The sequence below is a fragment of the Delphinapterus leucas genome, chromosome 9 (genome assembly GCF_059928025.1).
Source record: "Delphinapterus leucas isolate spDelLeu-1000000601 "Yukka" chromosome 9, BTC_Dleu_Yukka2, whole genome shotgun sequence".
Taxonomy (NCBI): domain Eukaryota; kingdom Metazoa; phylum Chordata; class Mammalia; order Artiodactyla; family Monodontidae; genus Delphinapterus; species Delphinapterus leucas.
Window position 1 is genome coordinate 5,851,059 of NC_143137.1, and position 27,457 is coordinate 5,878,515.

The 27,457-nt window shown below is 45.0% G+C and overlaps 2 protein-coding genes across 3 annotated transcripts in view; one reads left to right on the forward strand and one right to left on the reverse strand.

The window, feature by feature from the left end:
• WDR86 (WD repeat domain 86) overlaps nucleotides 1-9,077 on the forward strand; it is a 37,112-nt gene extending 28,035 nt beyond the window's left edge. Inside the window, exon 2 of the transcript XR_002645121.2 lies at nucleotides 7,971-9,077. The gene's annotated coding sequence lies outside the window, so the exon portion shown is untranslated. The remainder of the gene's footprint in view (nucleotides 1-7,970) is intronic.
• Nucleotides 1-27,455, reverse strand: NUB1 (negative regulator of ubiquitin like proteins 1). 2 transcript variants are annotated; one of them, XM_022577428.3, is made up of 15 exons: nucleotides 27,353-27,455; nucleotides 24,771-24,888; nucleotides 22,115-22,282; nucleotides 20,351-20,409; nucleotides 19,258-19,328; nucleotides 16,378-16,560; nucleotides 16,090-16,181; nucleotides 14,726-14,832; nucleotides 10,038-10,224; nucleotides 9,246-9,353; nucleotides 8,376-8,528; nucleotides 4,581-4,727; nucleotides 2,543-2,638; nucleotides 1,707-1,884; nucleotides 1-1,453 (listed from the first exon to the last, which is right to left on the reverse strand). In XM_022577428.3, the coding sequence occupies exons 1-15, from the start codon at nucleotides 27,421-27,423 to the stop codon at nucleotides 1,275-1,277; spliced, it is 1,917 nt and encodes a 638-aa protein (XP_022433136.1). In that variant the 5' UTR covers nucleotides 27,424-27,455; the 3' UTR covers nucleotides 1-1,274. The 2 variants fall into 2 exon arrangements, with proteins under 2 accessions (XP_022433136.1, XP_022433144.1); XM_022577436.2 differs by lacking the exon at nucleotides 27,353-27,455 and adding an exon at nucleotides 27,225-27,328.
• Nucleotides 27,456-27,457: the final 2 nt, after the last annotated feature.

Sequence of the window (27,457 nt, forward strand, 5' to 3'; positions counted from 1 at the left end):
TATTTTCCACCTTTTATTTCCATCTGTATCATCCATTTTAAAAGAATGACAAGAAAAGATTTCCACCCATTCAAACTGGACTGCTCTCCAAGCTTTATTGAAAATGATTCCTGAAAAAGCTGGAGCATTTCGGCCAGCCCCTTGACGGCAACCACGTGGCCCACCTGCCCTGTCACAGGGGCTTCCGGTGACTCCCGGAGGCAGGGAGAGCCTTGGGAACACACCTGGCCCTTGATTTATCCAGCAGCCGGCTGCTGCCGGCTGCGTCCTGGCGCTGGACAGGCTTTCATGTAATACACGTTTACGGAGGGATGCAGGGTGCAATGAGAATGGTTATCTGAGCTGTTAGGAGGCTAACAACATACCTTTAGAAACAGTCTTCTGTAATATACCCAAGAAACCCTACAAAGACTTGGAGAAAATATACCTTAATTTCTGACAGGTATCTTACCTTAGCCAGCAGTGAATTTAATAGGACAGAAATGCCTCTAAAAATGCTAATTAAAAATAAGTTGCTTTGGTTAGCATTTAAGACTTTACCATTTAATAAAAGATTTTATTTTTGTAAAGAAGAACTTTGAATACATATATATTCTGAATTTCAGCCTGGAATTTCAAGTGCCTACTTTACTAAGCTAAGCACAAAGCACGGATGTTTCAGGCTGAGGGCGTCTGCCACCATTTGTGTGGCCGTGAGGGCCGATGCCTCATCGTCAGGCCCCCCAGAGCACTTGCAGTGGCTGAGGATCTAAAGGACATTTTCGGGACGGGGCAGAGAGGCTGAAGCAGGAAGGCAGAGCTGCATCACGGGAAGGAGGAGACAATCGAGCAGTGGGCTCAGGAGGGCAGGAGAGCAGGGCAGGATGAAGAGGAGGAGACAGGGCCCGCTTTCGCTCCCATGAGCTCCTCCTGGATCCCTTCCCTAGCAGCCACCCTATCCCAGTCCTTCCCATTTCTGGGTGGGGAAAAAACGGAGCAGGGAGGCTGGCATTAGGGTTGCGGAACCTGAAGGCAGCTGGGAACTGCAAGATCAGGCCAGAGGCAGCTCAGTTCCCAAGACGGACCCTGGGGACCGGCACCCCACCCCCCCGCCGGACCCCACCAAGTCTCTTACTCTTTACATCCCTGTTCCCCGCCTACCCCTCCCGCCCCCAGGTAGGAAGCACTCTGGAGCAAAATCAGATAAAGCGTAAGAAAAAGAAAAGACCTGCATTACACTCTTCACAATGATAGAATTTATGAGCAGAAACTTAGTGCTCACTTCTGTTCATCACTTAGTTTCTCTTTGTTGCTGTCTTTATACTTTCTACATAGGATAAGTACTCTGCAATAATAATTTCTTCGTCTTCCAGAGTTGAGTCAAGGTAATCTTCTTCATGTTCTGGAATATCTTCCAGGATTTCATTCACAGCCTCTGTCTCCATATCTTCATCTGTTGAGGCGCTAGAGGTCCCTGCAGTAAAGAAGTGCAGCAACAGGGGAGCTGAGGGAGGAGGACAGAAAGAGAAACCTCCACGGGGACCAAAGGGACCCACGTCAGCTCCAGCTCGGCCCTCCCGCACCACAGCGCCCGAGCAGCCCGAAGTGTGCACGTCTGCGAACGCCCCTCGCCGCCCCCGCGAGCCTTCGCCGCCCCACGCCCCGCCTGCCGGCTTCCGCTCGAGCTGACAGTCCCTCCCGTCGGTCTTCTGAGTCCGCAGACCCACCTGCAGAATCAGACGGGGATGTGGGTGGCGTTGCTGAAGAATCTTCCGCCGAGAGCCGCAGGTCAGGAGGAAGATTTCCACCGTTGTGAGCGAGGGTCTGAGCCGCCAGCTGCACGTTTCCCCGGAACACCCTCAGGGCAGCCTCGGCCGCTGCCGCGTCGAAGCCCATGTACACCAGCTGGGAGAAGGCAGGACGGCACTGGCGAGGGCCCAGGCCACACGGCGCAGCGCGTGCCCGGCACTCCCGCCCCCACGCAGAGCCGGGAGAGCCAGGTCTCGGGGGGGACACGTTCCCAAAACCCACCGCACGCGTGTACCACCGGCCTTCCCGCGCTAACGTGCGCGTGAGGCAGCTTGGAAAGGAAGGAGGAAGACCTGAGGCAGCCACGTTGGTGCCCAGTTGCCTCAGAAAGGCAGCCGGCTCGCAAGCCAGAGGCAGCGCTGCGTGCACAGACCTCGTTGTCGCCGGGACCCTTAGCTAGGTCTCTGCAGCGCACTAGGCAGGCTAACGTGACGGGGGGCACACGTGGACATCCCTGCAGGTCACAGGCAGGGGAACGGGAGGCGACGCGCCAAGAGGCGTGTGTAGAAAAGAGGAGAAAAGCCCGAAGAAAACCTTCCCACAGCTTCCCTGTCTCCTACTCTGAAGGAAATGCCTGCGCCCCGCGTCCACCCGCTGCAACTGCTGCACGGAGGCTGCGCCCTCGGGCGGGCCGGTCACACCTGGAGCCCCGGGAGCCAAGGACTCGGCCCTGCCTGGCCACCAGCCTTGTCCCGCCAGCCAGTCCCACACGAGGCTGTGCGGGCGGAGAGGGGCACAAGGCGCTTGCACTCACTTGGTCAATGGTTTCCTGAGAAGGACTCTCTTGATGGCTGTTGGTTTCCGGACCAGAATCGTTTAACCACCACATCTGAGGATGACTGAGAAGAATCTAAAAACGTACAGGGATACCCGTTACTCATCACTAACATCCGCTCGGTCACTCAGGCAGAGACTGAGCACCTGTCACGTGCTAGGCAGGCACAGCCGTGGGACACACAAACAGGTGGAGAAACTGTGGTGGACAAGGCTCAGGGTGCTGTGGAAGCAGAGAACAGGGACCCCTGAACAGGCTGGGGCTGGAGAGGCTGCTGTTCAAAGGCGGCTCCCGCCAAAGGTCGTGTCTGAGTTGAGGTCTGGAGGATGAACAAGATTAATTATTCAGGCAAAAAGATCGCATCTGAGGAAGCAGGAAAGGACTTGAGCAGGCGGAAGGATTCCAAGAAAACAGACGCTTGTTGCAGCTCAGCCTTAGGGGTGACAAGGTCATAAAGAGCTATAAACGGAAAGCTATAAGCAGTCCAGGGCTGCCCAATGTGACTTCTCTTTGGAAGGTGACATGCTCTAGGTTTACAATGTCTGTCAAGGAGAAGAGCAGAGTTCTTTGGACCCTTGATTTCTCTGTCACACGATACTTACTCTTAACCTTATAAAGCCCTTTTGGGGAACTTCCCTTTTAACACTGAATACTTCTATATCGATCAAATGCATTTATGTACTATTTGTATAATTAAAAACAAGTTTTGAGCCCCTTCACATATTCAGAATTTTTAAATTTCTCTAAGAAATCAAATTAGATATTCAAATAACATTTTGAATTTAAAAAATGTATTAATACATGTATTTGAAAATTCAGTCGACCCTTGCACAACGCAGGAGTTAGGGGCGCTGACCCTCATCGCAGTGGAAAACCCAAGTGTAACTTACTGTGGACCCTCGGTATCCACAGTTGCTCCGCATCCGCAGATCGTGTAGTACTATACATAGCATTGACTATTGAAAAAGGTCCACGCGTAAGTGGACCCACGCATTTCAGACCCATGCTGTCCAAGGGTTAACAGACCGACTAATGGGGACCTCTGAAGAACAGGACGGGAGGTCTTGAGAATAAGAGGCAAAGGCAGGGCAGGCTCCCCACTGGCTGCAGGATTCAGTGTGAACTCCTCAGCAGGGCAAACAAGGTGACGCGGCCCGCCTAGCCCCTGCCTGCCTGTCCAGCCCCATCTCTGGCCATTCCCCACCCCGCCCCACCTCCAGCAGGTATAACCCAGGCCTTGGCAACCCCGGGGCTCAACTCCCCCGGCCTCATGCTTCAGCCCTTAGTGCTGCCCCCGCTTTTCCTCCGTCTGCCGGGCCCCCTCCCGTGACCCGCCCCCCAGCTCAGCTTGCAGCTCCTGCCTCCCCACCCAGTGCTGCGCTCCCACATGGCAGCCCTTACGCCACTGTGCTCTCTGTGTCTGTCTCCCCACTAGCCTGTGGGCTCCCCCAGGGCAGGCGGCATCTCCACTGAGACTCAGCACAGCGCCTGCCTCATTAAGTATCCTGTCTGCTCCTTGAACAAAAATTGGAAGGACGTGGACCCGGGCAGAGTTACCACTAATTTGGATCCCAACCTGTTTAGTCACTTCTGAGGACTTCTTTAAAAAGCCCCTTGGCCAACATGTACTATTGACTAAATAATAAAACTAAATATTCAAAGAAAACATTTTAATTCAAAAAAATTATATTAAAACTTCAATCACCTTTCTTCCACCTTACTGTTAAACTCCCGCTGCATACAGAAACCTCATCAAAGTTCCTTCCCTGTGAGCCCTGCGGAATCGTGGACAGGCACTGAGGTGGGTGGGGCTCGTCACTCTGGCTCTGCCACTGGGTTCGAGAACAAGAGAGTTCCGACCCTTAGATCCAAACCAGGAATGAAGAGGAAGGCCCGCAGCCGTGGGGCTCCTGGCATCAGGAAGGACAAGAGAGCAGCTTCAATGAAGAAGTGGAGGGGTGGCGCCTGGGCCGGGAGCAGGGCTGCTCAGGGAGGCCAGAGGCCGGGGAGGGGTTACCTGCAGGGACTCCTCCAGGTTCCCGCTGGCCTGGTGGAGCGCCTGCTTGGCTGCGCGAGCGGAGTAGCCCATTCCTTTCAAATAGTTTATGTTCTCCAGGCGGCGTCTTTTCTTCTCTTTTTCCTCTTTCCTTATTTGGTCCAATTTCTTTAGGAAAACAGCAGAGTTACCAAGTTAGGGATTGCGGTTTTGTAGAAAGCCTTCTCAATCCATGCTCTATAGGAGTCTCAGGGTCACCAGGCAAAGTGAAAGCCACAAGGTGAGGTGACCCTCTCTCTCCCCGTCCCACCCAGCATGAGGGCCACTAGGGCAGAGACCAGGGGTGTGCTGCTCGCGGCGAAGCCCAGCGGGAGCCGGAGACATCAGGCCAGGGAGGGAAGAGAGCACCTCGGGGACCACCACCTGGCACCAGAACAGGCCCCTGGGAACCAGCGGGCACATCCTGAGGACCCCCAGAGAGGTGGACGTGCCTTCTTCTAGGAAGCAGGGGGAGGAGCTTCCTGCATGGGTGGGAGGGCTTCTCAGCCTCTGCTGAGTCACCTGGGATCTTACCGAAATGTGACTCTGAACGTGGAGGGGGTGGGTGGGTCCTAGATGGCGCCCAAGCTACCGATCCACCCACCACTCCCTGGGTAGTAAGAAATTAGTCCACTTAAAACCCCAAGAATGCTCAACGCCAGGTGACAAAGGTCACCTACCCCCGTGGTTCTCAACCCCGAGGCTCAGAGGTGCCTGGCATTGCTCCAAGAGCCTGAGGAAGGCCACAGGTTCAGTCTCTTCTCCTCTTCCCACCCCAGCCCTCATCAGGAGAGTTCTGAGTTTGTTTTGAAAGCAAGTATCACTTTATTTTATTTCTATTTATTTATTTATTTTTTGGCTGAGCCGTGCAGCCTGTGGGATCTCAGCTCCCCGACCAGGGATCTCCCCAGCAGTGAAAGCGCCGAGACCTACCCACTGGACCGCCAGGGAATTCCCACAAGTATCATTTTAAAAGGATTTCTGCTGATTAAAACAATAAAACTAAAACAGGTTTGACAACCACTAACTGAATCCAACCTCATTATTTTGCCAATGAGAAGACAGAAATCTCTCAAGACAGTTAGGTGACCCAGTCAAGGTCATCACCGACAGCAGAGCAGAGAGACAGCTTCTGCACATTCTAGAAACGGTCAGCCCTCGGCCCAACACAGGGAGGACAGCAGAGAAAACAGCTTTTTCCTTTGATATATCTCCTCCTACCTCCATGGTTCAGTCCAAGCAACAAGGGTCCCCTCTACATTCTTACAGCAAGAACACGGCCTCACCTCTTAGGAGAAGAAAGGAATCCTCGCCACGGAACCAAACACTCCAAGCTGGCAGTAGGACTAGGCAGAAGGGGTGACTGCCCACAACATTTCCTGGGATGAAGACAACCTCAGCCTGTAATTTCCTGTTTACAACAGTGGAGAACCTACCTGTGAGCAAGTGGGGCTGACGACGGCTAGGCAGCTCTGCCATCCCACTGCCCACCCCCTTCCCCGGGGCTGTGGTCTGCACCCCCACTGCGCCCTCTAACTGCCTCCTCTGGGCCAGTCTCCGAGACTCCGAACCCTTCTGCACAGGCCCTGCAGCTCACGCACCTGCTCCAGTCCCGCAGCAGCCCCTCCCCACACCCAGTCAGGCGCCAGCACTCCTGGGCTCCGGCTCCCAGGCCCCGGCTCCGCCTCCCAGCTGACCCTTCCCGCTTCACCACAAGACCCACGCGGGCCGGCGGAAGTAGTCCGTATCACTCACATTTCCACTTTGATTCACACGTACACACCATGTAAAATGCCTCTACCCCGTCCCATCCTCTGCTTGCAATTCCAGCCTCTTCCACTTACATTTCAAAAGGCTAATAAGAAGCACGATTAACATTCAAGCAGAGAAAGACCCTCCCAGCCAGCCAGCCAGCAGACACGGGCCTCAGAGCTGACACAAAGTTGGGGCCTCAAAGAACACTTTTTCCTTATTACAAATGCCTAAGTCAGTTTTCTCTTAACCATGTAGATACACATGATATTTCTCTTTATACTAGAATTAGGAAAATAAAATAAACCAAGGAAATGACAATAAGCATTGCACTGCAAAGTCTTATCGACACAGTAGGGTCAAATGTTGTGAGAGAACTGGGTTCTAAAGTCACGGCTGTGTACAGGCAAAAAGACTGAACATCTCTTAGGAAGGCCGCCACGCTGCCTCTCACGGCCTCGGAACACTTCAGCACTGTCAAGTGACCTCAGTTTTATTAGTCTGTTTCTTTTGCCAGATGAGAAACTGGCCCGTACTCAGGGCCACGAGGTACAAAAAAGCAAACTTTTAGGAATCACCTATTACCCTCTACTCCGGGAGACGTTCAAACCCGGAGCTTCAGAAACTGAGAGGACAGCAGATTCACGGGAGCTCACATGCGATGGGACTCGGAGCTGGTCTTCCCACCAGCCACCCCAGCTGTCCCTAGGGTGTGGGAAGCTGACTAGTTCCCCGAGTAGGCCCTGACCAGCCTAAGCTAAGCTAGACAGGCTCAAGCCAGTCAGGTCTTGACATTCCCCTGGCCACGGCAACCGGCTCAAAGGTGGCCAATCAGTGAGCAGCTCAGAACGTCTCTGAGGATTCTGGGACCCAGACCATGCTCTTGGTGTGATGGGATGACCCCGGTAACACGGAGGAGGCAGAGAGACAGAAACTAGAACTCAGCGACAGGGCGACGCCACTGAATCAACTAACCTGAGACCCAGCCCTCCTCTGGGCTCTTTACAACTAAGTAGGCCAGTGAATCCCTCCCTTACCCTCTTTATTGGGTGTTTAAGCCAATCTGAATTTGTTGCCTTCAACCAAAAGCATCCCAACTACACATCCACTGAGTGGAAGAGTGAGCAGGGTCAATTGCCCTATATACTCTATTGTTCTTTTATTTTCTCCAAGGGCTTATAGTTTAATTCATTAAATGCACATCTGATAGGACACTACTATTTTTTAAAAAAACACTTATTTTTGCTACTTATAAAAAGTTAGGAAGTGAAGTGGTAACTTTTACCATTTTATAGTATCTTTTGGCTTTTCAGAACCTTCTGTAAAAACTCAGAATGCTATTCTCAGATGGGAATTGCAAAGTTCAGGAGAAAACCAGAGCCTTAGTTCAGGTTTTGCCACCGATTTGACCCATGACCCCGGAAAAGACAACCTCTGAGCCTGTTTTCCTCATTTGTAAAACTACCATATTCGATATGGTAACATTCCTTCCAACTCTGAAATTCTAAAGTTTTTTTTTTAACTGTACTTATCTCTAATTGTTTTAAATGATTATAGTTTTGAATCTTTGCTTTTATAACATAATGTTAATTGTTCATATGATTTGACTCATGTTTCCAGGCAAGGATGACATCCTGAACTGTAACAATGGCTCCCTGGAAAACACAGACCCCTTTAAAATGGTTTCCAGAAATATACTATGATTAAAAAAGAGAGAGAGAGAGAGAAGACTGCCTGGATAACTGTACTTACGAGCTACCTGCCACCATAGCAAGAATAAAATGAAGGAAACTGCACTGTCTGAAAACTGATGCAATTAAAAAAGACAAGTTTTTCTCCTGACTTCCAAGTCTGAAGCAATAAAGAGTTCCATGTTAATAATACCTACTATGGAATTTTCTTTTTCTGTTCTTTCATATCTGAGAGCTAAGGCACTTTGGAAATAATTTTGCTATTGCCTCAAGTTTCACACCTACTCAAAGGCAAAGGCCTCAACCAAGCGTTGCCAAGACCACATTAAGGTACCTCTCTGCGGTTGGTGATGTGGGCGGCTGCGTGGTCCACGTTCCCGTCACATGCCCTTAGGCCAAGCCGAGCTTCCTGGGCACTAAATCCCAGCTGCATCAAACTGTGAACTTTTGATGGATCAATATATAGCTCTTTAAAGAGCTGACATGCCTACAGACAAAGAAAAATATAAGAATCATGTAACCATAGTACCATTAAAGCTTAACACAAAGCTAAAACCTAAAGGAAATTGGATTGTACCCAATGTGAATTAGGGTGTGTCAGATTTTAGATAAAACCTCTAAATGTGACCTATTATCAACCAGTGCAAATGCAAACAGACAACACCCTCTCTGCTCACATGACTTATATGCAGTATGACATGAGAAAACAGGCTGAGGATTGTGGGAGGGGCTGGTATCCATTATCTCCTCCTTTTTGGTAATAAAGTCCCCTGAATTTGAGCTGAGTGTAGCCAGATGGTCTAGGCCAATGGCATGTAGCAGAAATGACAGGAGCACCTCCTGAGTCGCCCCTCTAAAGAGGCTTGCCCCGGACTCTCTCCCTCCCTCTGCTGGCTGGAAGAGGCACTGACAGGACACCAGCTGCCCCACTGCCCTGGCTGCTCACCTCTACAGCCAGATGAGAGAAACGGAAACTTCTAGCCAATTAAAGCCACTGACTTTCTGAGGTTTCCTTATTACAGCACCTTGCCTGTACTCTCGCAAATACAGATGTGTTTACGGTGTATGTGAAGGAGGGACTGGGAGGGAGGTGCACTTTCCTCACCAGTCACACACCACTGAGTTCATGAAATACTTAACTTCTGGGGATTAAAAAACTAAGTAGGTGAAAATGGTCACAACTTTGGAGCATCCATTTTCTTACCTTGTTGAGATATTCATAAGCCTCTTCACCATTTCCACTGTGATAATTTCGGATACCTTGAAGCAAGTAAAGTCTTAAAAACAAGACTTTCTCTTTTCCACAATTTCCCTAGAATTATTGGGGGGAAAAAGATAAAACTGTCTTATTTCTCACTACAGGTCTGTAATACTCACATTTATAATTCCCTTCATCTCCACAGGGGCAAAATGGCATTACTAAACTGTTTCTATCTTCACCATTGCTGATGGCAAAAGTAAGGATCCCAGGGTACAACGGCATCGCCTGTCCCAAACAGAACACCTATCTCCAGGTGCCCAGGACAGGGGGCCCCCCTCTGGTCAGGAGGGAAGTATGCAGAAGCCCAAACCAGGAATATCTCTTATGTTGCCCTGCAATTCCCAAGCAGAATTCTGATGACCTGTGGAAACTGCCTGAGAAAAGTCCTTATTCAAAGCCCAGCTCTGGAGCTGTGACTCACTCGTGTGAACTGTCACTGTTCAAAATGGCTATTTTCTGCATTTAAACCTTTCATTAGACTCTAATGAATACAGTCACCAGCTCTCTCGGTCACGGTGATCAATGGGTTTCTGTGACTAGAAAACTGTGTTCCTCTGGTCACAGGCTAACTTATAAGATGTTTAACAATCCCCTTAAAATATAACTTAAAAAGAACACATTGCATACTACTACCAAATAAATCACCTTTGGCAGCAGTCTCAACACTTTAACAGGAATAAACTCAAATTCTACAAATGGGCTCACTAATACCTAAAACTAATTACAGCAACATACTTTTATGTGGACCAGTCTCTGATGATTTTCTCCATAACAATTTTTAAAGCATTTCTGGGCCATGTTTAATTTCTTCTCTGCATCGTCCAGGCATTCCAGCTGTCCCAAGCGGAAGTAGCACCACGCTATGTCCAGCTGGAGTACTGCATAGTTGTCCACAGTGTCCAGCAGTTCTCTGCAGCACTCGCTGCCAAAGACAGGAAATGACATCACTGACAAGAAGCAGTAAAAACCTTTTTGTGAATTACTGGAATTTTTTTTTTCCAGTTTTTGGTGTATTTCCAAAGACTACTCTAAGGCAGGGATCGCAATGTTTATGAAGGGAACTATATTTATAATCTGAATCCCTCCAAGGGGAAAAAGAAAAGGAGTTAGGGCTCAAGAAAAGAAGCTCAACACCACCTGCCCTGGTTGGGGGGGAGAGAGACAGACAGACAGACAGACGCACACACACACCCTTGCCATGTTGGGAAACAGGCTTGGCAGGAAGCGGAAATCGGGGCCACTGTGTCAGAACCCTTCAGCAAACGTGGGGAGACCATGCTTTAAAGCAGTGGTTTCCAACCCTGACTGCAAATTAGAATCACCAGGATGTGAGGAATTTTTCTTTCCTTTTCTATTTTTTTTGTTTGTTTTTAAGAAATACTGATGCTGGGACCCCACTATATCAATTATAACAGAAACCTCTGGAGGTGGGGCCTGGATGTTGTATTTCTAAAATCCCCCTAGGTAATTCTAATATACAGCCAAAGTTAGAACCCCAAAGCTTTAAAAGCACACTAAGAAAAAATAAATCCTTCCTTACTATGAACGCCTCAGTTGATGAAGACTCTGATGAGGCATTCATGTCCAATCACATTAAAGGAGGGGAGAAACCATCCAGACAAATGCCAGGCTCTGAATGCCTAGCTGACCTTGGGGCCCAGGTGCAGGTTAAATGCTACTTGGCAGCTGTCGCAGCAGGCTGAACCCAGATACAGAGGAAGGGAGAAGACAGCAAGGCAATGGAAGGTTGACAAAGATGGACATCGAGATAATTTATTTTGACTTTAAATTGTGATTATGTTAGAAGTTCATAATGCAAATCTAGATCTCAAGTTTGAACTCTCTTCAATAAGAAAGTAAAATTTGGAACATTCACAAACTTTAAAGATCTCATCTGTTTTTGTTTGTATTCTACTAAAAGTGAGACCGCTCTGGTATAAACCTACAAAACCTGCACGCCCTCAAGCTTCCCATCCTGCCCATCAAAACCTGCTTGGGGTGGGGGGCGGGGAAGAGCTCTGATTCTGTCATTTATGTTTGGTTTTTTTAAATACATTTATTTAATTTATTTTGGCTGCGTTGGCTCTTTGTTGCCATGCGCCAGCTTTCTCTAGTTGCAGCGAGTGGGGGCTACTCTTCGTTGCGGTGCGCGGGCTTCTCATTGCAGTGGCTTCTCTTGTTGCGGAGCACGGGCTCTAGGCGCATGGGCTTCAGTAGTTGTGGCACGCAGGCTCAGTAGTTGTGGCTCGTGGGCTCTAGAGCGCAGGCTCAGTAGTTGTGGCGCACGGGCTTAGTTGCTCCGCAGTATGTGGGATATTCCCAGACCAGGGATTGAATCCGTGTCCCCTGCACTGGCAGGTGGATTCTTAACCACTGCGCCATCAATGACAGGGAAGTCTCTGTCATTTATGCTTTAAAGCAGAAGTCTCCTAAGTGGAGTTCCTGCACTCCAGGGTACGTACAAGACAATCCACTGGGGCGTAAGAATAATCTCTCAGAGCAGGATTTTCCTATTTATTTGTGGTTTCTTTCTTTGAACATTTCTATTCTTTGTGAACGTTTTGTAACATACACACCATATTTTACACACATGCACACACATCCAGATGTATGACCAGGTGAGGGGCACCTTCTCTGAATCTTCTGCTTGGCCTGAGAACTTGACATTGAGAGGAGAGGAAGAAGTTCATGGACCATGGTCTGATCTTACACTCCAGGTGAGATTTATTATAACAGAAACTTATTACACTTGCCTCATGAGTTTTACATTTTTTATATAAAATAAAGATATTAATTTCAAGAAAGGTAAGCTAAGCTTAGGTATCTGCTTTTTTTAAAAGGAAGGTTGGCTAAAAAGTCATTTTTAGTTTTATTACTGGCTGTAAGGAACTGGATCGTGTGTAGTTTTTTTGTGTGTTTCTCGATACATGGGTTCAATAAATACCATTAAGCGATGCTTGGGATGCAGTTAAAAACATGTTACTTGAAAAGAGTGGTGTGGCCTTTTCAGGGCTTAGTTTTAAGCTTTGTTAGGTGGGGCCAGAGCAGCCTGTAGGGCAGAATTAGCCCTTCTTCCCACACCCTACTGAATTCTCTAGCCAATGCCCCGTTTCCCACAGGTTATTATCCGCCCTCTGTGATCTCTCTGCTTCTCTGAGGTGGTGCTTTCCCAGCCTGGGGGCAGGGCGGGCATGACCTCACAGGCCTGTGCTGACCATCACTCAGCAGAAGACTCCAGGGGCGCCCTGTGCACTCTCCCGCAGGCAGCTCTCTCCTCCCACCACTGTGGCTTCCCTGGATTCCGAGCTCCATCTCTTCCACTCAGGGGAGACCAGGAGGCTCTGCCTGGGTTTCTCCTCCGCACACTGAGGCCTGGGAACTCCAGGCAGTGAGCTGAAACAATTCACAGGGTTCCACTCGTTTTGTTTCCCCGCCTCAGGGACCACTGTCCTGCATTGCCAGAAAACCACTGTTTTTACACATTTTGCCCAGTTTTTCAGTTGTTGCAGGGGAGAGGGTAAATCCGGTCCCTGTTACTCCATCTTGGCCAAAAGTATAACTTACATTTTTAGCTTTAAATAGGGGAAAGAAATTACTCTCAGTCATACTACATACCATACCACAAGATGTACAAAAGAAAGCTGTGATAGAACTTTGAGCCTACTTGGAGCAGGCAGGAAAAACATCAAGGGGCAAAGGAAGAACAACTTAAGTTTCTTCCACCTCCACCGCTGACTTGCATTAGAGTTGATCTCTTTTACGAAGAGAGGGAAGGCGCACAAAAATTACGCTAATAAGTTGACCTGAATAAACAAATCCCCAGTAGAAAAAACCAGTATTTTCTACTTAAAAAGGCACTGACAATTATTATTGGATTATTATGTCTACTACTCACTGAACATGTTAACGTACCATGAACTGAAGAGGGAGTTATTTTTTACTCAGGGTCTCCCTGAGACCTGAAAATGATTTCAAGGAGGTGTCCAAGGTGAAAAGACTGAGAAAGGCTCATACAGACAGATCAAGGTCAACCATGTCTCAATAACCGCTGAAGCTGGATTACAAGTGTATGGGAACTCAGTATATTAGCTGCTATTTTTATATGTTTGAAATTTTCCATAATAAAAAGTTAGAAACAATTATGGAAGCGAATAAAAAATTTACCTGAATTTAAGGACCTAACTTACAGCCTGCACTGCTACCTGTAGCAGAAGAGAATAAAACTGACACTCAGAAAAAAGCAAAGACAAAGAGGCAGAGGAGGAAAACCAGAGAGGCACCAAGCCCTTGTTCTGGTTACTTTCAGCTTTGCCCCCTCCTCCCAAATATTTTAGACAATAAATCCCCCTTTTTGCTTAAATTTAAGTTTGTTCACTTAAGACACAAGGGTGCTGCCAGTACAGCTGGCAAACTATATATACTTACATTTATCTTCTTGAATGTACTGTATATATTGGGAGTTCCTCAAAACGGAAAAGAAAATAACACTGACGTTGTTACCTTTTGAGTATTTCAAACATCAAGTCTATTTTTCAAATATTTCATCTGCCTGGATTATAGCTTCTCAGTACCGTTTCCCATTAAGAGGAACCAGGAGCCCTTGAGAAAGTGTTGGCTGTTGCTCTGGGGCAGGAAATATTCAGGATGAGTCTGGACCAGCTCTGGCCACGAGAGAGCAGAGACTACAAAGATTACCCCAGGATCGGGTCAAAGGGATGCAGGACCACCTGCCAGCTGAAGACAGCCAATTTAAGCTCTGAGGTGTGAAGTGTATCAGATGTGTTAAAATCCATGAGCTCATACTGATACTTAAAAGAAAAAAAAAAAAGCAGGGAAACCTCACTGGTGATGTCATCTTTGGAAGATGCTAGGGAAGCAACTCATTTATTCTGAAAAGAAGAAAATAAAGAGAAAGAACCCAGCATTTTATTCTGTCTTTCTGTACAAATTGTACCTTAGGAGGACCAAACAGCGATAAGGAAAAATATTTTTCAAAAGAATTCCAGCAATAAATGCAGAAGGAATAATACGTTATCACCATCTTGGAGCGCCTAATGAAACAGTGGATTTGGGGAACGCTCATCAACATCTACACCAAAATCACTAAGTGAAAAGCTGACAGGGACCTTATAACGGACAATGCAGGCTGACAACATGTCATAAGAAACAGACATGATACCCTACATGCTTGTTGTAAAAAAAATAGTGCCTATGTTTATAAAATGCTTTACAGGGAAGAGAGATCAATTAGAAATGCGACGGGGAGAAACAGTTCACAAATCAGTCTACACCATAACTACTCTTTTATGTTAACCATCTTGGGTGAAAATCGGAAGTGTGAAGTGCACGGGGTGGGGGAAGGGTGCTGTGTATAACTGTCATCCTCCTTCAAACTTGCATTCACCAGGTACAAAAGCACCTACCAGAAATATCTGTCAGCGTCCAACAGACATGGCAAGGCTATTCCATATTCTTTTCTTTTCAGGAAAGCTCTGCCTTTCTCATGATATCCCATAGCTAACATAAGGGCCTAGGAAAAAATAAGGATTTAAAAAAACATCACTTTAAACTATAATAAAACGAATTATATTAAAAGCATATTAAGCCTAAAGAAATCAAATATTGTGAAAACAAACAGACAAAAAACTCAAGATCACAACTAAATCTAAAAGCCAAAATTAAGGAAAACAGCATTAAACCTTCATTTCATTTAAACACTGAAACCAAGAACTCAATTTAACATGGCTGAAATGGTCAGAACCGGCACCTGTCCCTTCGTTTTCATCACTTTATTTTAGTATTGGCTGATCTAGATCTATTTCTAGTATCCCTGAGACTAAACATATAAAAAACCAGCCAGTAATGACTGTATCTTTTCTAAAAAGAGCATTCATTTCACTCTCTATTCTTAATCAGGTTTTTTTCTGAAGTATTTGTCAACTGTAGCATTTCTAAAACAATTTTTGCAAGGTGATCCAGATTTCTTTAAAGTTCATTAATATTTTTAGATTTGAATTTGTATATAATTCGGTTTTGTAAAGGTTTCCCCTGAAGATCTAAATATCATCATTTAATATACGAACGTAGTATCTGCAGTGGGCAAACAGTTGCCATAAAAAATCAATTCAATGAGATTACAAAGTTCTCTTATTAAAACTTAACTTTAATCCTTAATTTTAAATCCATAATTCATATAGTGAAACCAACTCAAAAGTGTCCTTTAAAGACCAAAAAATTAAAATTAACTTGACCCACAGTCACTAAAGCTTTTCATATAAGAAGCTACTGGACTCCAGCTCAGAGACTGATCTCATGGGCCAAGTTGTAGATGCTGCTAGAAAGACCCCCTTGGATATGTTCAAAGGTAAAGCCACTTCACCCTTACTCCAAATTAGAGAACGGGGCTGTGGAGAGACAGGGGAAGAGGTGGCAGAATCATCTGTCACACTTTTCCCAAACTACCTAGCACCCCAGCCTCCCCTTCTGATCCATCCCTTAGGGAATGAGGCCCCCAAGTAAAATAAACTACAGCAAAACAAACACTGCCACAGGAAGACACTGCTCCAGGACAGTGAGGTCCTGCCGTTCTGTACTCAGGCACTGAAACTCACAGGGTGAGCCGGCCAGATGCAGTGCTCATCATATGGTCATGTTCTCTGTTTATGAGCTGGAGACTGAAAGCTGTTTCTAATCCTTTATAATAACATTCCAAGATAAAACAAATAGAAAACCACTTCTGCTCTGACAGCAGATCAAAGAACAAGCCATAAATTTCTACAGTACTTACTTTTCTTTCTGATGGAGGGATTCTGATTGATCTGCCCGTCTGGTTAGCTATGTCTAAGTATGGTGTGGTTTCTGGATCCACCACCATCTCAGCTGCAACAAAACCAAAAGGAACTCCATTAGTTCAATGTTAAAAAGCAATGATGGTGACATTAAAAATGTTAGACTGTAGGGGAAGAAAGGCCAACAAGAAATGTGATACTCCCCTCCCACGCACGCTCCCGCCCATTTGCTGCGTGATTTGCTGCCACCTTTGAGGACTTGAGCAAAAGTCTGAAGCTCTGTGTACCTCTCTCTGCTAGTATCTCTAGGCCTCTCTTAGTCCTCTGAATTCTTTTTTCTTTTAGTCTGGCTTCATTCTGCTCTTCTTCTTCAACCTGGGAGTTTTTCCTCACATCCTCTTCAGACTGTTTTAGTTCGAGCACCATAGCTTTTACATTGTGGGTCACTCCCTGTTCCTCAAGTGTTTTCCCTGTCAAAATCAGAAATGCATGTTATAAAAAGAGTCATTAAATTTACTGGGTAATAGGCCATCTTCTATGTTAAATGGAATTCTTAAGCCTGCGTCAGCACTTGCAAACCACCATGCCACATGATTGTTAAGAAGATGTTTAAATTTGGCTGTTTACCTATGTTATTGTTAAGCACTGGTTAAAATCAGCCAGGGAAAATGAGGCGACTAAATTAATCCTTTGTAATTTTCTTTATTCTCATCATAAGATCAAACTAAAGCAATCAACTGTTTGAGAATCTACTACAGAGAGAGACGTGATATCTCCCACCCTCTAGCTGGAGATATAATCCAGTTCTCAGCAATGGACTGGAGGCCAGAGTGCAGCGGCGCACTGTGAGAGGTAATTTACTGAAGTGGGTAAAAACAAACACCTTGGGTTCCATCCCTTCTTAACTCTATAGCCCTGAGTGAACCACTTACTGTCCACATCCTCATATAAAAAATGGGAATAAAGACAGAGGTAGAAGTTAATGGAACAGAATGAAAGAGAATATGAACAAAATCAAAAGCTGGCTCTATGAAAAAAATTAATCAAATATACAAACCTAACAGAAATTAAGTCAAAGATGCAAAAAAACAACAAAACGAAAAAGGGTAACTATAGATAGCAAACATTATAAAATACCAAAATAATATTATGAACTATAAGCATATAAATTTGAACACATTTCTAAAAACTCTAGTTGGACACACATTCATATGCATACATACATATACGTACACATATATATATTTAGAAACTCGACAACCATTCTAACATTTATATTGAAAAATAGAGGACTTCCTTGGTGGCACAGTGGTTTAAGAGTCCGCCTGCCAACGCAGGGGACATGGGTTCGAGCCCTGGTCCGGGAAGATCCCACATGCCGCAGAGCAACTAAGCCCGTGCGCCGCAACTACTGAGCCTGCGCTCTAGAGCCCGCGAGCCACAACTACGGAAGCCTGCATGCCTAGAGCCCATGCTCCGCAACGAGAAGCCACCGCAATGAGAAGCCTGTGCACCTCAACGAAGAGTAGCCCCCGCTCGCCGCAACTACAGAAAGCCCGTGCGCAGCAACGAAGACCCAATGCAGGCAAAAATAAATAATGAAAAAAAAAAAAAAAGAAAAAGAAAGATCCATCAATGGCCAAGTTACCATGATAAAGAAGAGCCAAGAGGGAGACTCATCTTACTAGATTTTTTTTTTTTTTTTTTTTTTTTGCAGTACGCAGGCCTCTCACTGTTGTGGCCTCTCCTGTTGCGGAGCACAAGCTCCAGATGCGCAGGCCCAGCGGCCATGGCTCATGGGCCCAGCCGCTCCGCGGCATGTGGGATCCTCCCGGACCAGGGCACAAACCCGCGTCCCCTGCATCGGCAGGTGGACTCTCAACCACTGCGCCACCAGGGAAGCCCATCTTACTAGATTTTAAAGCCACAACAACAAACAAACAAACAAACAAAAACCTCTGGTGAGACTATCCATGCAGCCCTGGGCTTGAGGAAAGAACTTCTTAAAACACAAACAACAAGGTGAAAAACTGATGGATTTGATAACATCAAAATCAAGGATTTCTGCCTGATGAAGGATACCACAAACTAATTAACATAGAGATGCGATGACAAGCATTGCAAAGATATCTAAAACAGATAACAGGAAATGGCTAGAGGTGATGCTGGAAAGGACGACTAGGGCTAGGCTGTGAGGGCTGCATTACATCAGGCTGGGATGTGAACCTGACTCTCCGTAGGCCATAGGAACCTAACGGAAACCAAACAGACTACAGTGCTTGCCCGAACTGCTGCAATAGCTAACTGGTCTCCCAAGGCCATTCGTGTCTCCTTAGCATCCATTCCCCTACTGCAGCCAAAGTGATCTTTGAAACACAAATATAATTGTGTCTGCTCCCCAGCACCAATGGCTTCCCACCTCTCTAGAGAGAAGCCCTCTAATACTGAGTAAGGCTCAAGTCCAGGGTTCCTCAGCAGCACTACTGGCGTCGTGAGCTGCATTAAGTCTCTGTTGTGGGGACCGTTCAGTGCCTTGATGTTCAGCACCAGTGCTGGTCTCTTCCCATTAACTGTTATGAGCACAACCTCCCCTGGCCCCCTGCTACCAAGTCATGACAACCCGAAATGTCTCCGGACATCGCCAAATGTCCCCTGGGTGGCAAAATCACCCTTGGTTAAGAAGCACCACTATAATCTTTACAATGTGGCCTCACTGCCTGGCCCTCCATCCTTAAGAAGCACTACCCTCTGCTCACCTACTACACTCGGCCGCATGAGACCTTTTCAATCCCTCGAATTCACACGATGGAGCTGTAACACGAGGCTCTCTGTCTGGAGCGCTCCCCACCGCAGCCTCCTCCCCGTCTTCACTCAGCTTTAGCTCTTCTCCCTCAGGGAGAATTTACTAGAAACTCTATTTTACTTTGAGCACGCCTAGACTTCCATTCTGTAACATTTCACCAGACCTGTACTGAGTATCTTTGGAAAAGTTGCTTCCTGCTTTACATTTTTATTTTAGTAAACTCTAAAATAATTGGTTTTGCATTATATACGTGATAAAGCCGCCCAAAATTTTTGAACAGAGGAAGAGTGAGAAAAAAAGGTACAAAGTCATTATTTCTCTATTGACTTGATTTAAAAATTCTGCATACTTTGCCATAACATACCTAGTTGAAGTTGTTTCTTATTTATGACAATTTTGATATAATTTTCTTGAAATCCAAAGGTTTCAGCTATCCTGTAAAATAAACCCGAAAACTACAGGTAACCAAATTTGTTATTTATTATCCATTAAATAGATTTTAATCATGATAGCTATTTTATACATTCTTCTCAGAAACACCAAGTATTCCAATTTACTGACTCACAACATTACTTCAGATAATGTCAGCTTACTAGATGGTTATTTGAAACTGTGTCAGAGACAGTGTCCTGCTGTAAACTATCTGTTTTACTATTTGGTTCCTTGTGAAGTAGAGACCACTGGTGCTGTGTATCTGTTTGAACAGGAGGGCCCTAGCTGCATGTCAGGAGAAAAGCCATCCTCTATAACTTCTGCGGTCTCCTTGGAGGAGCCCATAATACGGGGAGTTGTTCCATACAATCTTCTGCTCATTGTGTGTTGAATGAATGATGCTTCCTGAATCCATCCCTAACAGCCCTGATGTAGACCAAAGAAGAAAATGAGAAAAATCACTTTAAGAAACACTGACTGGCTATCCCTGGAGGTATTCAAAATACTTACCAGTTAAAAACACACAAGTAGATGAAGTAATTGACCAGGTCTCAAAAGTTAGATTTTCACTGGTATGTGACAAGCAGGTATTTTTTTTCTTTTTACAAATGGGCCAACAGCCTGAAACTGGCTGAAATACTTCACTGAACACGACAGCAAGCTATTAGTGCACTAAGGAATAAAATTCAAAACTAATGATCTGGCCAATATCAGGCTGTCTCCTATTTCTATCACTCATTCATTGATTCAAACACGTATCAAGTACATGCATCCAGAGTTCCCACCTGATCTCAAGTTACACCAGGAAGTGAAGAGATTGCTGCAAGTCCTGAGTTCTCACTTTGCCCTTAAGTGCCAGTGTGAGCCTGAATAAGTCCTTCAGCCTCAAAGCCTCAATTTTCCCCTCCATTCAGTGACAATAATCAAACCTGCCCCATCTCTCTTACAGGATGGCCAGGGAGGATCAAATGAGCGGGTGTAAAAGAGCCGAGAGCACCTGGGGCACAGGGCACACAGATACTTACTTAGACCTCAGTTCTCTGCCAGTGACATGCAGTCGGGTCTCCAACAAGTTTTTCCTATCCTATTTAAAAATAAGACAAATAGAATGCACTTGAATTTGACACTTTTTGGAGCTGTTATTCTGCCTATAAAACCAGACAGGTTGATATCAGATGATGTAAATACTCGCATGCCTAGCATGAAGCTACTGAACAAAACCTGACTTGTGCTGACCCTGTGACCCGGAAGTCCTCAAGGGGGCAGCAGTGTGGCACCACAGGCAGGGCTTCAGTCTCTGGGGGAAGGTCAGCTGCTCAGTGGGGTTTGTCCCCTGTCTACTCAAGGGAGCTGGCCTCTGCTCCACAAGGACCCATCCCACAACCTCTGGCACTAGGGCCACCTCAGTGAGCAAAAGAGATAGTCCCTTCGGCGCTCCCAGTGAGGAGGGAGCAGCAAGACATGTTCCTGGAACCTTTCCTTCTCGGATGGCTGGGCTTCAGAGGAAAATACGGGACCACCAGCGACACCTATGAGACCATGCAAACCATCTGCTCTGATTCCATACTCACCAATCAGCTTTCTGACTGGTGGTCTGGTTTCCCAGGTACTTGATACTAGCAATGAAGAGTCCTGTATATACATACTGCCCTTTAAATTCCCAAACTGGCATTCTGAGATACATACATATATAATTTCCTTCTTCTAATAAAGCTCTTTGTTTTTCCTAGAAATTTTTAACAGCTTTATAGAGAGGTAACTCACATACCTTAAAGTCCCCTGTCTAAAGTATAAGAGTCAATGGTTTCTAACGTATTTACAGAGTTAGACAACCGTCATCATAATCAAATTTCAGAACATTTCCACCATCTCCCCAGCCAAACATGTGCCATGCCTCCTATGCCCTCCCCTTCCCCCACCACAGACAACCATGAACATGTTTTCTGTCTCTATGGATTCACCTACTCTAGATATTTCCTATCAATGGAACAACACAATATGTGGCTTTTTGTGTCTGGCTTCTTTCATAATGTTTTTGAGGTTCATTCATGTTGTAGAGTATCGGTACTTCGTTCCTTTTTATGGCTGAATAATATTCATTGTATGCGTGCACTCCATTTATCCACCGACAGACATCTGGGTTGTTTCCACCTTTTGGCTATTGTGAATTGAGCTGCTACAAACGTTCATGTACAAGTTTTTGTGTAGACATAGTTTTCATTCCTCTTGGAGTAAAATAGCTGGGTCATATGGTAACTCTTATACACACTTATTTTCATTCTTCTGAGAATAATTAACATTGATCAGTCTGAAGAGGCACCCTTGGGTGCCCTGCCTCAGTAACATTTCTGGACTTCAACTACTGAGGACGCGGCCCTGACACAGGTGGCCAGGTTACGGTGGCCCTGCTCGGGCACTCAGCTCTGCCTCTGGCTTCCACTGGCATAGAAAAAAAAGACAAATTCCTTTGTGATGTGTCCTACACAGTTTTAGAAAATCTGAAGTAATCTTTTATTCCCCATTTTTGCTAAATGTTCATTCAAACTCTAGAAAATGTAAGAATGTTGAAGCACAGCTCTGTGAAGCCTGCAGGCCAGACTACTTTGTAAACGTTCCAGCTTAAGAATCCATAAAATTGACTTTTAAGTTTGTAAATGTTCAACATGTAAAGTAACTGAAAAGAATTTTATCTTTGGATTGTATCTTCAAAAAGAACTCATCATTTATTTAATCACATCACTAAGTTAACTAAGTATTAGTAACTATGTAAATTTGGGGAAACTACTCACTTTTTTTACCCGTGGAGGTAAGAAGACTTCGATTGTAGCAATTCCTGTTGCTTTATAGTGCTCATTGCCTGTGCCACGCTCCACTGCTTTGCAACGTATTTCTTCTATTATCTTTTCTACTTCATTTTCACAACATTCTAGCTTGTCAGAGTACTTCTTAGCAAGGTCCTATAAAGAAAAATTTAAAAACACAGATCAATACAGTACCAACTCAAAAAAAATAAAAAGTATAATACAGAACAGTGCACGTGGGACTCTAAGGCAAAATAACTAATGAGTGGTGGTCACCCCTGTTATAGTGAAATCCAGACTGTGGCTTGACATCTTGAGAGGTGTAGAGTTTAGAGAGGACCCAGGGAAACATCAAAACCAGGAAAGGACAGGAAAATAGGCCCAAGAGAGAAAGTAAGACCAGCTGGGATTACATTAGGGGGGAAAAGCAAGGTGGGCTGTGACTTATGTAACTGCAGTATATACACAATTATTTTAAGGAATAATGAACTGTTCAATACCACTAAAGGGTGGGGACCAAAAAACCAAAAACACAAACAGAGAACATTCTAATTTTCCTAACTTGTGAGAACAAGTCAGGTTATACGACAGTGTAAGTATATATTTATAATAGGGGAGATGTTCATGATACACATAAGTTACAAAACAGATCAGAGGACTTCCCTGGTGGCGCAGTGGTTAAGAATCTGCCTGCCAATGCAGGGGACATGGGTTTGAGCCCTGGTCCGGGAAGATCCCACATGCCACGGAGCAACTAAGCCTGTGCGTCACAACTACTGAGCCTGCGCTCTAGAGCCCGTGGGCCACAACTACTGAGGCCCGCGCACCTAGAGCCCGTGCTCCACAACAAGAGAAGCCACCACAATGAGAAGCCAGTGCACCACAAAAAAGAGTGGCCCCCGCTCACTGCAATTAGAGAAAGCCCGTGCGTAGCAACTAAGACCCAACACAGCCAAAAATAAATAAATAAATTTTAAAAACCCCGAAACTTTCTGTAATTCTCTAGAAAACATAAACATAATTACTCAGTGAGGGTTTTTTTCCCCCTTCTGACACCAACCAATTCTGACACCAACTGGATGTCCTACAACTCAATTCAATTCTGTCATTAACGATCTGGAGTTAGAGGCAGACTCCACAGGCTAAGGGCTCAATCCCACAAGTCTGCCTTCATTTCAGGCACCAGGTTACCCACACTTCTGTCTGACTTGGCTACAAAGTCAAGGGTCCCTACAACCCCTACCCCTTCAGGCTTGGTAATTTGCTAGAACAACTCCACAGAACTCAGGAAAATGCTCTACTTGTTATTACAGTTTATTATAAAGAGTACAAATGAACATCTAGATGGAGATGTACATGTGGCAAAGTCTGGAAGGGTTCAGAGAGCAGGAGCTTCTGTTCCTGTGGAGCTGGAGTGTGCTACTCTCTGGCGCAGGGACGTGTCTGCCAATCTGGAAGCTCCCCAAATCCATCATTTAAGGGTTTTTATGAAGGCTCCATTATGTAGGCACGATTGATAAAATCACTGGCTGCTGGTGAGTAGCTTGATCTCCAGCCCTCTGCCCTCACCAGAGGCTGGAGGGTAGGGCTGAAAGTTCCAAGCTTCTAATCAAAGTCTGGTCTTTTAGGCGAGCAGCCCCACCCTGAAGCTCTCTCCAAAGAGCTGCCTCTTAGAACAAAAGATGCCCCTGTCACCCTTACCACTCGGGAATTTCCAAGGGTTTTAGGAGCTCCGTGCCAGGAACTGGGGACAGAAAGCAGCTTTCTTATTATGCCACACCTAGTTTCTAAGCCAAGAAATTATAACAAGCAAATTCAGAAGAAAGATCAGAAGGTTTGCAAAAACTAAAAAGTGAGTCCTGTCAGGAACAAGAGAGACAGGAAAACCCTAAGACCCTGACACAGCTATCACTATCACCTCCCAAGCACGTCATTGTGTCACAACACAGGACAATTTGATGCCCTCCTGACAATCCTTAGTCCTTGATAAATGTTACACTGTTTATCTCAATATACTCAGACTGAGAAAACAGAGAAGTACATTCTAGGATATTCCAATATAATAGATTTCTATCAAAAATGATTAATGTTCCTCAGCTTCAAAAGGCAGGCAAACTTCAATTTCTAGAAGTTTCACTTATGTAAAATGATGCCATTTCTGATGATACCATAAAAAACCAAGGCATAATTATTAGGAAAATATATTTTGGAAAAATGAACAGATAGCCATAGTGTAAACAAAGCTGGGGGAGGGAAGCATTGTTTTACAGCAGACCACAGTAGCAAGGAGGGCTGAGAACCCACCAGGACACTAACCCTGAACAGGTCACACACTAAGCTTCTGGCACTGGAACTGCCCTGCTAGCAGGAACACCCAGATTAATAAACTTAGGTAACATCGTGAAGGTATTAGAAATGATATATGCCAAAATAATTAGATACCATTCTCATATAAATAAAATCTTTTTAAATAAAAATAAGCTTGCCAACTGCTAATAAAATGTGGGACCTCCTTTTCACTCATGTTTTTGGTTATGCCAAAGGTTTACCTGGTTGTGCCTGGCAATTTCTGGTGACTTCAGAATCTTACTTACCAAGGAGACTTACAACACTACTAATTATTAATGTCTTAAAAGGAAAATACCTTCAATGCCAAACCAACTTTTTTATTTTCATCTGTATATGGAGGTTTCCAGAGTTGAATTCTGTCTTCCCTTAAAAACTGGGTCAATTTTGCTTGGAGATATTTCTTTTGCGCCATCCTTGAAAGCAAACAGTACATCACTGATACCCCATGCCACATTTCAAAGTGTTTTATAACTTACCTAATACACTGACGGGTTTTCTAGAGTAAGCAGAGGTCACCTCCACTCCTCCTCCAGTTTAATCTAAATTACTTTTAGACTAGGTTTTAACTAGCTCCAGGCTTCTCTAAAAGATATATATATTACATACAGACTGAAATATGTATTACATATACAATTATATATATTGCATAAAAATACATATTTCAAAGTTGCTAATATGTAGCAACGTTTATTACACTTTTCTATTTCTTAACCTGCTATTATTCTCTAAGAGAAAAGATAAGATAAATCCCTAAAGTAGTGAACTTAAACAATTCGATGCAGAGCTTATCAATTCTCCTGTATGTTGGCTATTTCAACACAAAAGACCAATCACCTTGGCAGGTAAACATGAAGAAAAGCTAGCTTGAACCATGAACTATCCATAATAAATATTTTCTATATCTGAATTTTTTTAATTAAAAATTTAGTGTTTACAATACTAGAAAGTTATGCATGCTATTTTGTGATAAAGCATAAAAGCAAATCTACATATACTATTCCAATCAATACTGGCTGGGTCATCATTTTACAGATGAGAAAACCAAGGCCCAAGTTTGTAAAATGACTCAATCAAGGATGCAAAATTAGGCAGCACCATAACTAGCACTGGGACTTCTGCCTACAACACTGGACCATTGGATTCTGCCTTCTATCGCGAAATCCCTTGCTGCTTCTCTGTCCTGTGCATGTAACTACCCTCTCCCAAAGAATCACACACAGCAATGGAGCTGTCTACTCAGCCTTCACTAGCACACCAATTCAAAGGGGTGAGTGAGGCTGCTAGAGAATCAAACAGCTGACAGGGGCAGTACAGCCAAAACAGATAAGCAGTAAGAAAAGTCAAAAGTTATTACTCTTGAAGGATGAAGACACATTCTAGAGAGTGAAAAAATATGTAAGAGTTAATGTAACCTAGATAAGTAACTTTCTTTTTTTTATTCAGGGCCTGTATTCCACACTCCCCAAAACTCAATTCACCCGATTTTTAAATCAAGTTTGAGAACTTAAGTGTATTCCATAAACAAGTGTTTTAAAAGAAAGTTCAAATCTATTTTATATCAATTTGGAGTTAAGAAAGAGGGTAATCAGGATAGCGGGGAGAAAAGGGATAAAGAAAAAAAACACATCAAAGAGGGGGTTGTGTGCATCCAGATAACCTACAAAAGAACCCCAGATTTTCAAGCACTAATAAACTGCTTCTCACACAGAAAAGCATATTAGCACTTACGAGCATTAGCTTTCCAAACACAAATAACTTACAGGACCACTACACAAAGTTAGTTCTCTACTGATAAATGTTCAGAAATTCCCACGAAAGTATCACTTGTGGGGAGAGGGCCATTTACTGGAGCCAAGCTATCTGGAAGGCTGAATGCACAGCCCTCTGCCATCCAAGTAGCTACCTGACCAAAGTCTCAAGGGATTTCCTAAACCTAGTGTGCGGCCCACACTCCACCCAACCAGCAAATAAACAGCAAGGAGGGTCTATGAACCACCACTTATGTTTGAGAAAAGATTACACCACTGTCTTGAAAGTTACAAAACTTCACTTCCAGACAACCGAATAAACGAGGATACGTATTTTAAACCAAAAGGGAAAAAGGTTTAATAAATCAGTTTCCGATTTTAACTGGAGAACTGAACGTTTCATGGATGCCATTCAATGTTCGGCAACACAGCCCCCCACCAAAAGCAGAAATTCATTAGCACTACTGCTCTAAACTGAAAGCGAAAAGGTATAAAACGTTCCTTTAAAATTTCACTTTCACTTTTGTAATAAATCGATCAACGCTACCTTTCCCCAGAGCTTTTCAAATATATATCTATATATATATATTCATTCAAAATACATTAATTTTTCTCTTAGGCAGACTATTACAAGAATCTTGTATTAAAAAATAAGAGTATGGGAAAGAGTTGAGAAATACAGAATCAGATCGTCAAGGCTGGAGAAAATAAAGTGTTTTCTCATTAAACAGCAAAGAAAATCTGTCTTTGCAAATAAATCCCAAATGGCATATCTGGAATTACAGTGTTATATGACTCAAGCTTTCTGTATGGCTAATTAATTTTAATATATACATATATTTCTCTTTCTCCCTCCAAAGACACTATTCAATCTTCTTTTTAAGTACCCAGTACCTCAGCCCAGCCCAGAGCAAACCTAGGGCGCGGCGAAATGCCGGCGCGACCTGAAGCCCCGGCCCGCCGACCCCAGTCCCGGCCGAGCCTCCGCGCAGGGCGCCCACCTCCCGCCGCTGCGGTCGCGCCCGACCCACACGGGGTTGGCGTCGGGGTCGCGCCGGGGACCGGGGGCGCCAGGCGGCGCGACTGAGACCCGGGTCTGGGACTGGACGCTCGGCCGCCGTCTACTCACCTGCGCCACCGCCGCGCCAACCGTAACCCGCCGAATGCCCGGATGCGCCGGCGGCCGCCGTTTGTTTTCATTCCGGGTGAGGCCGGCCCCGCCCCCGCAGCCTCT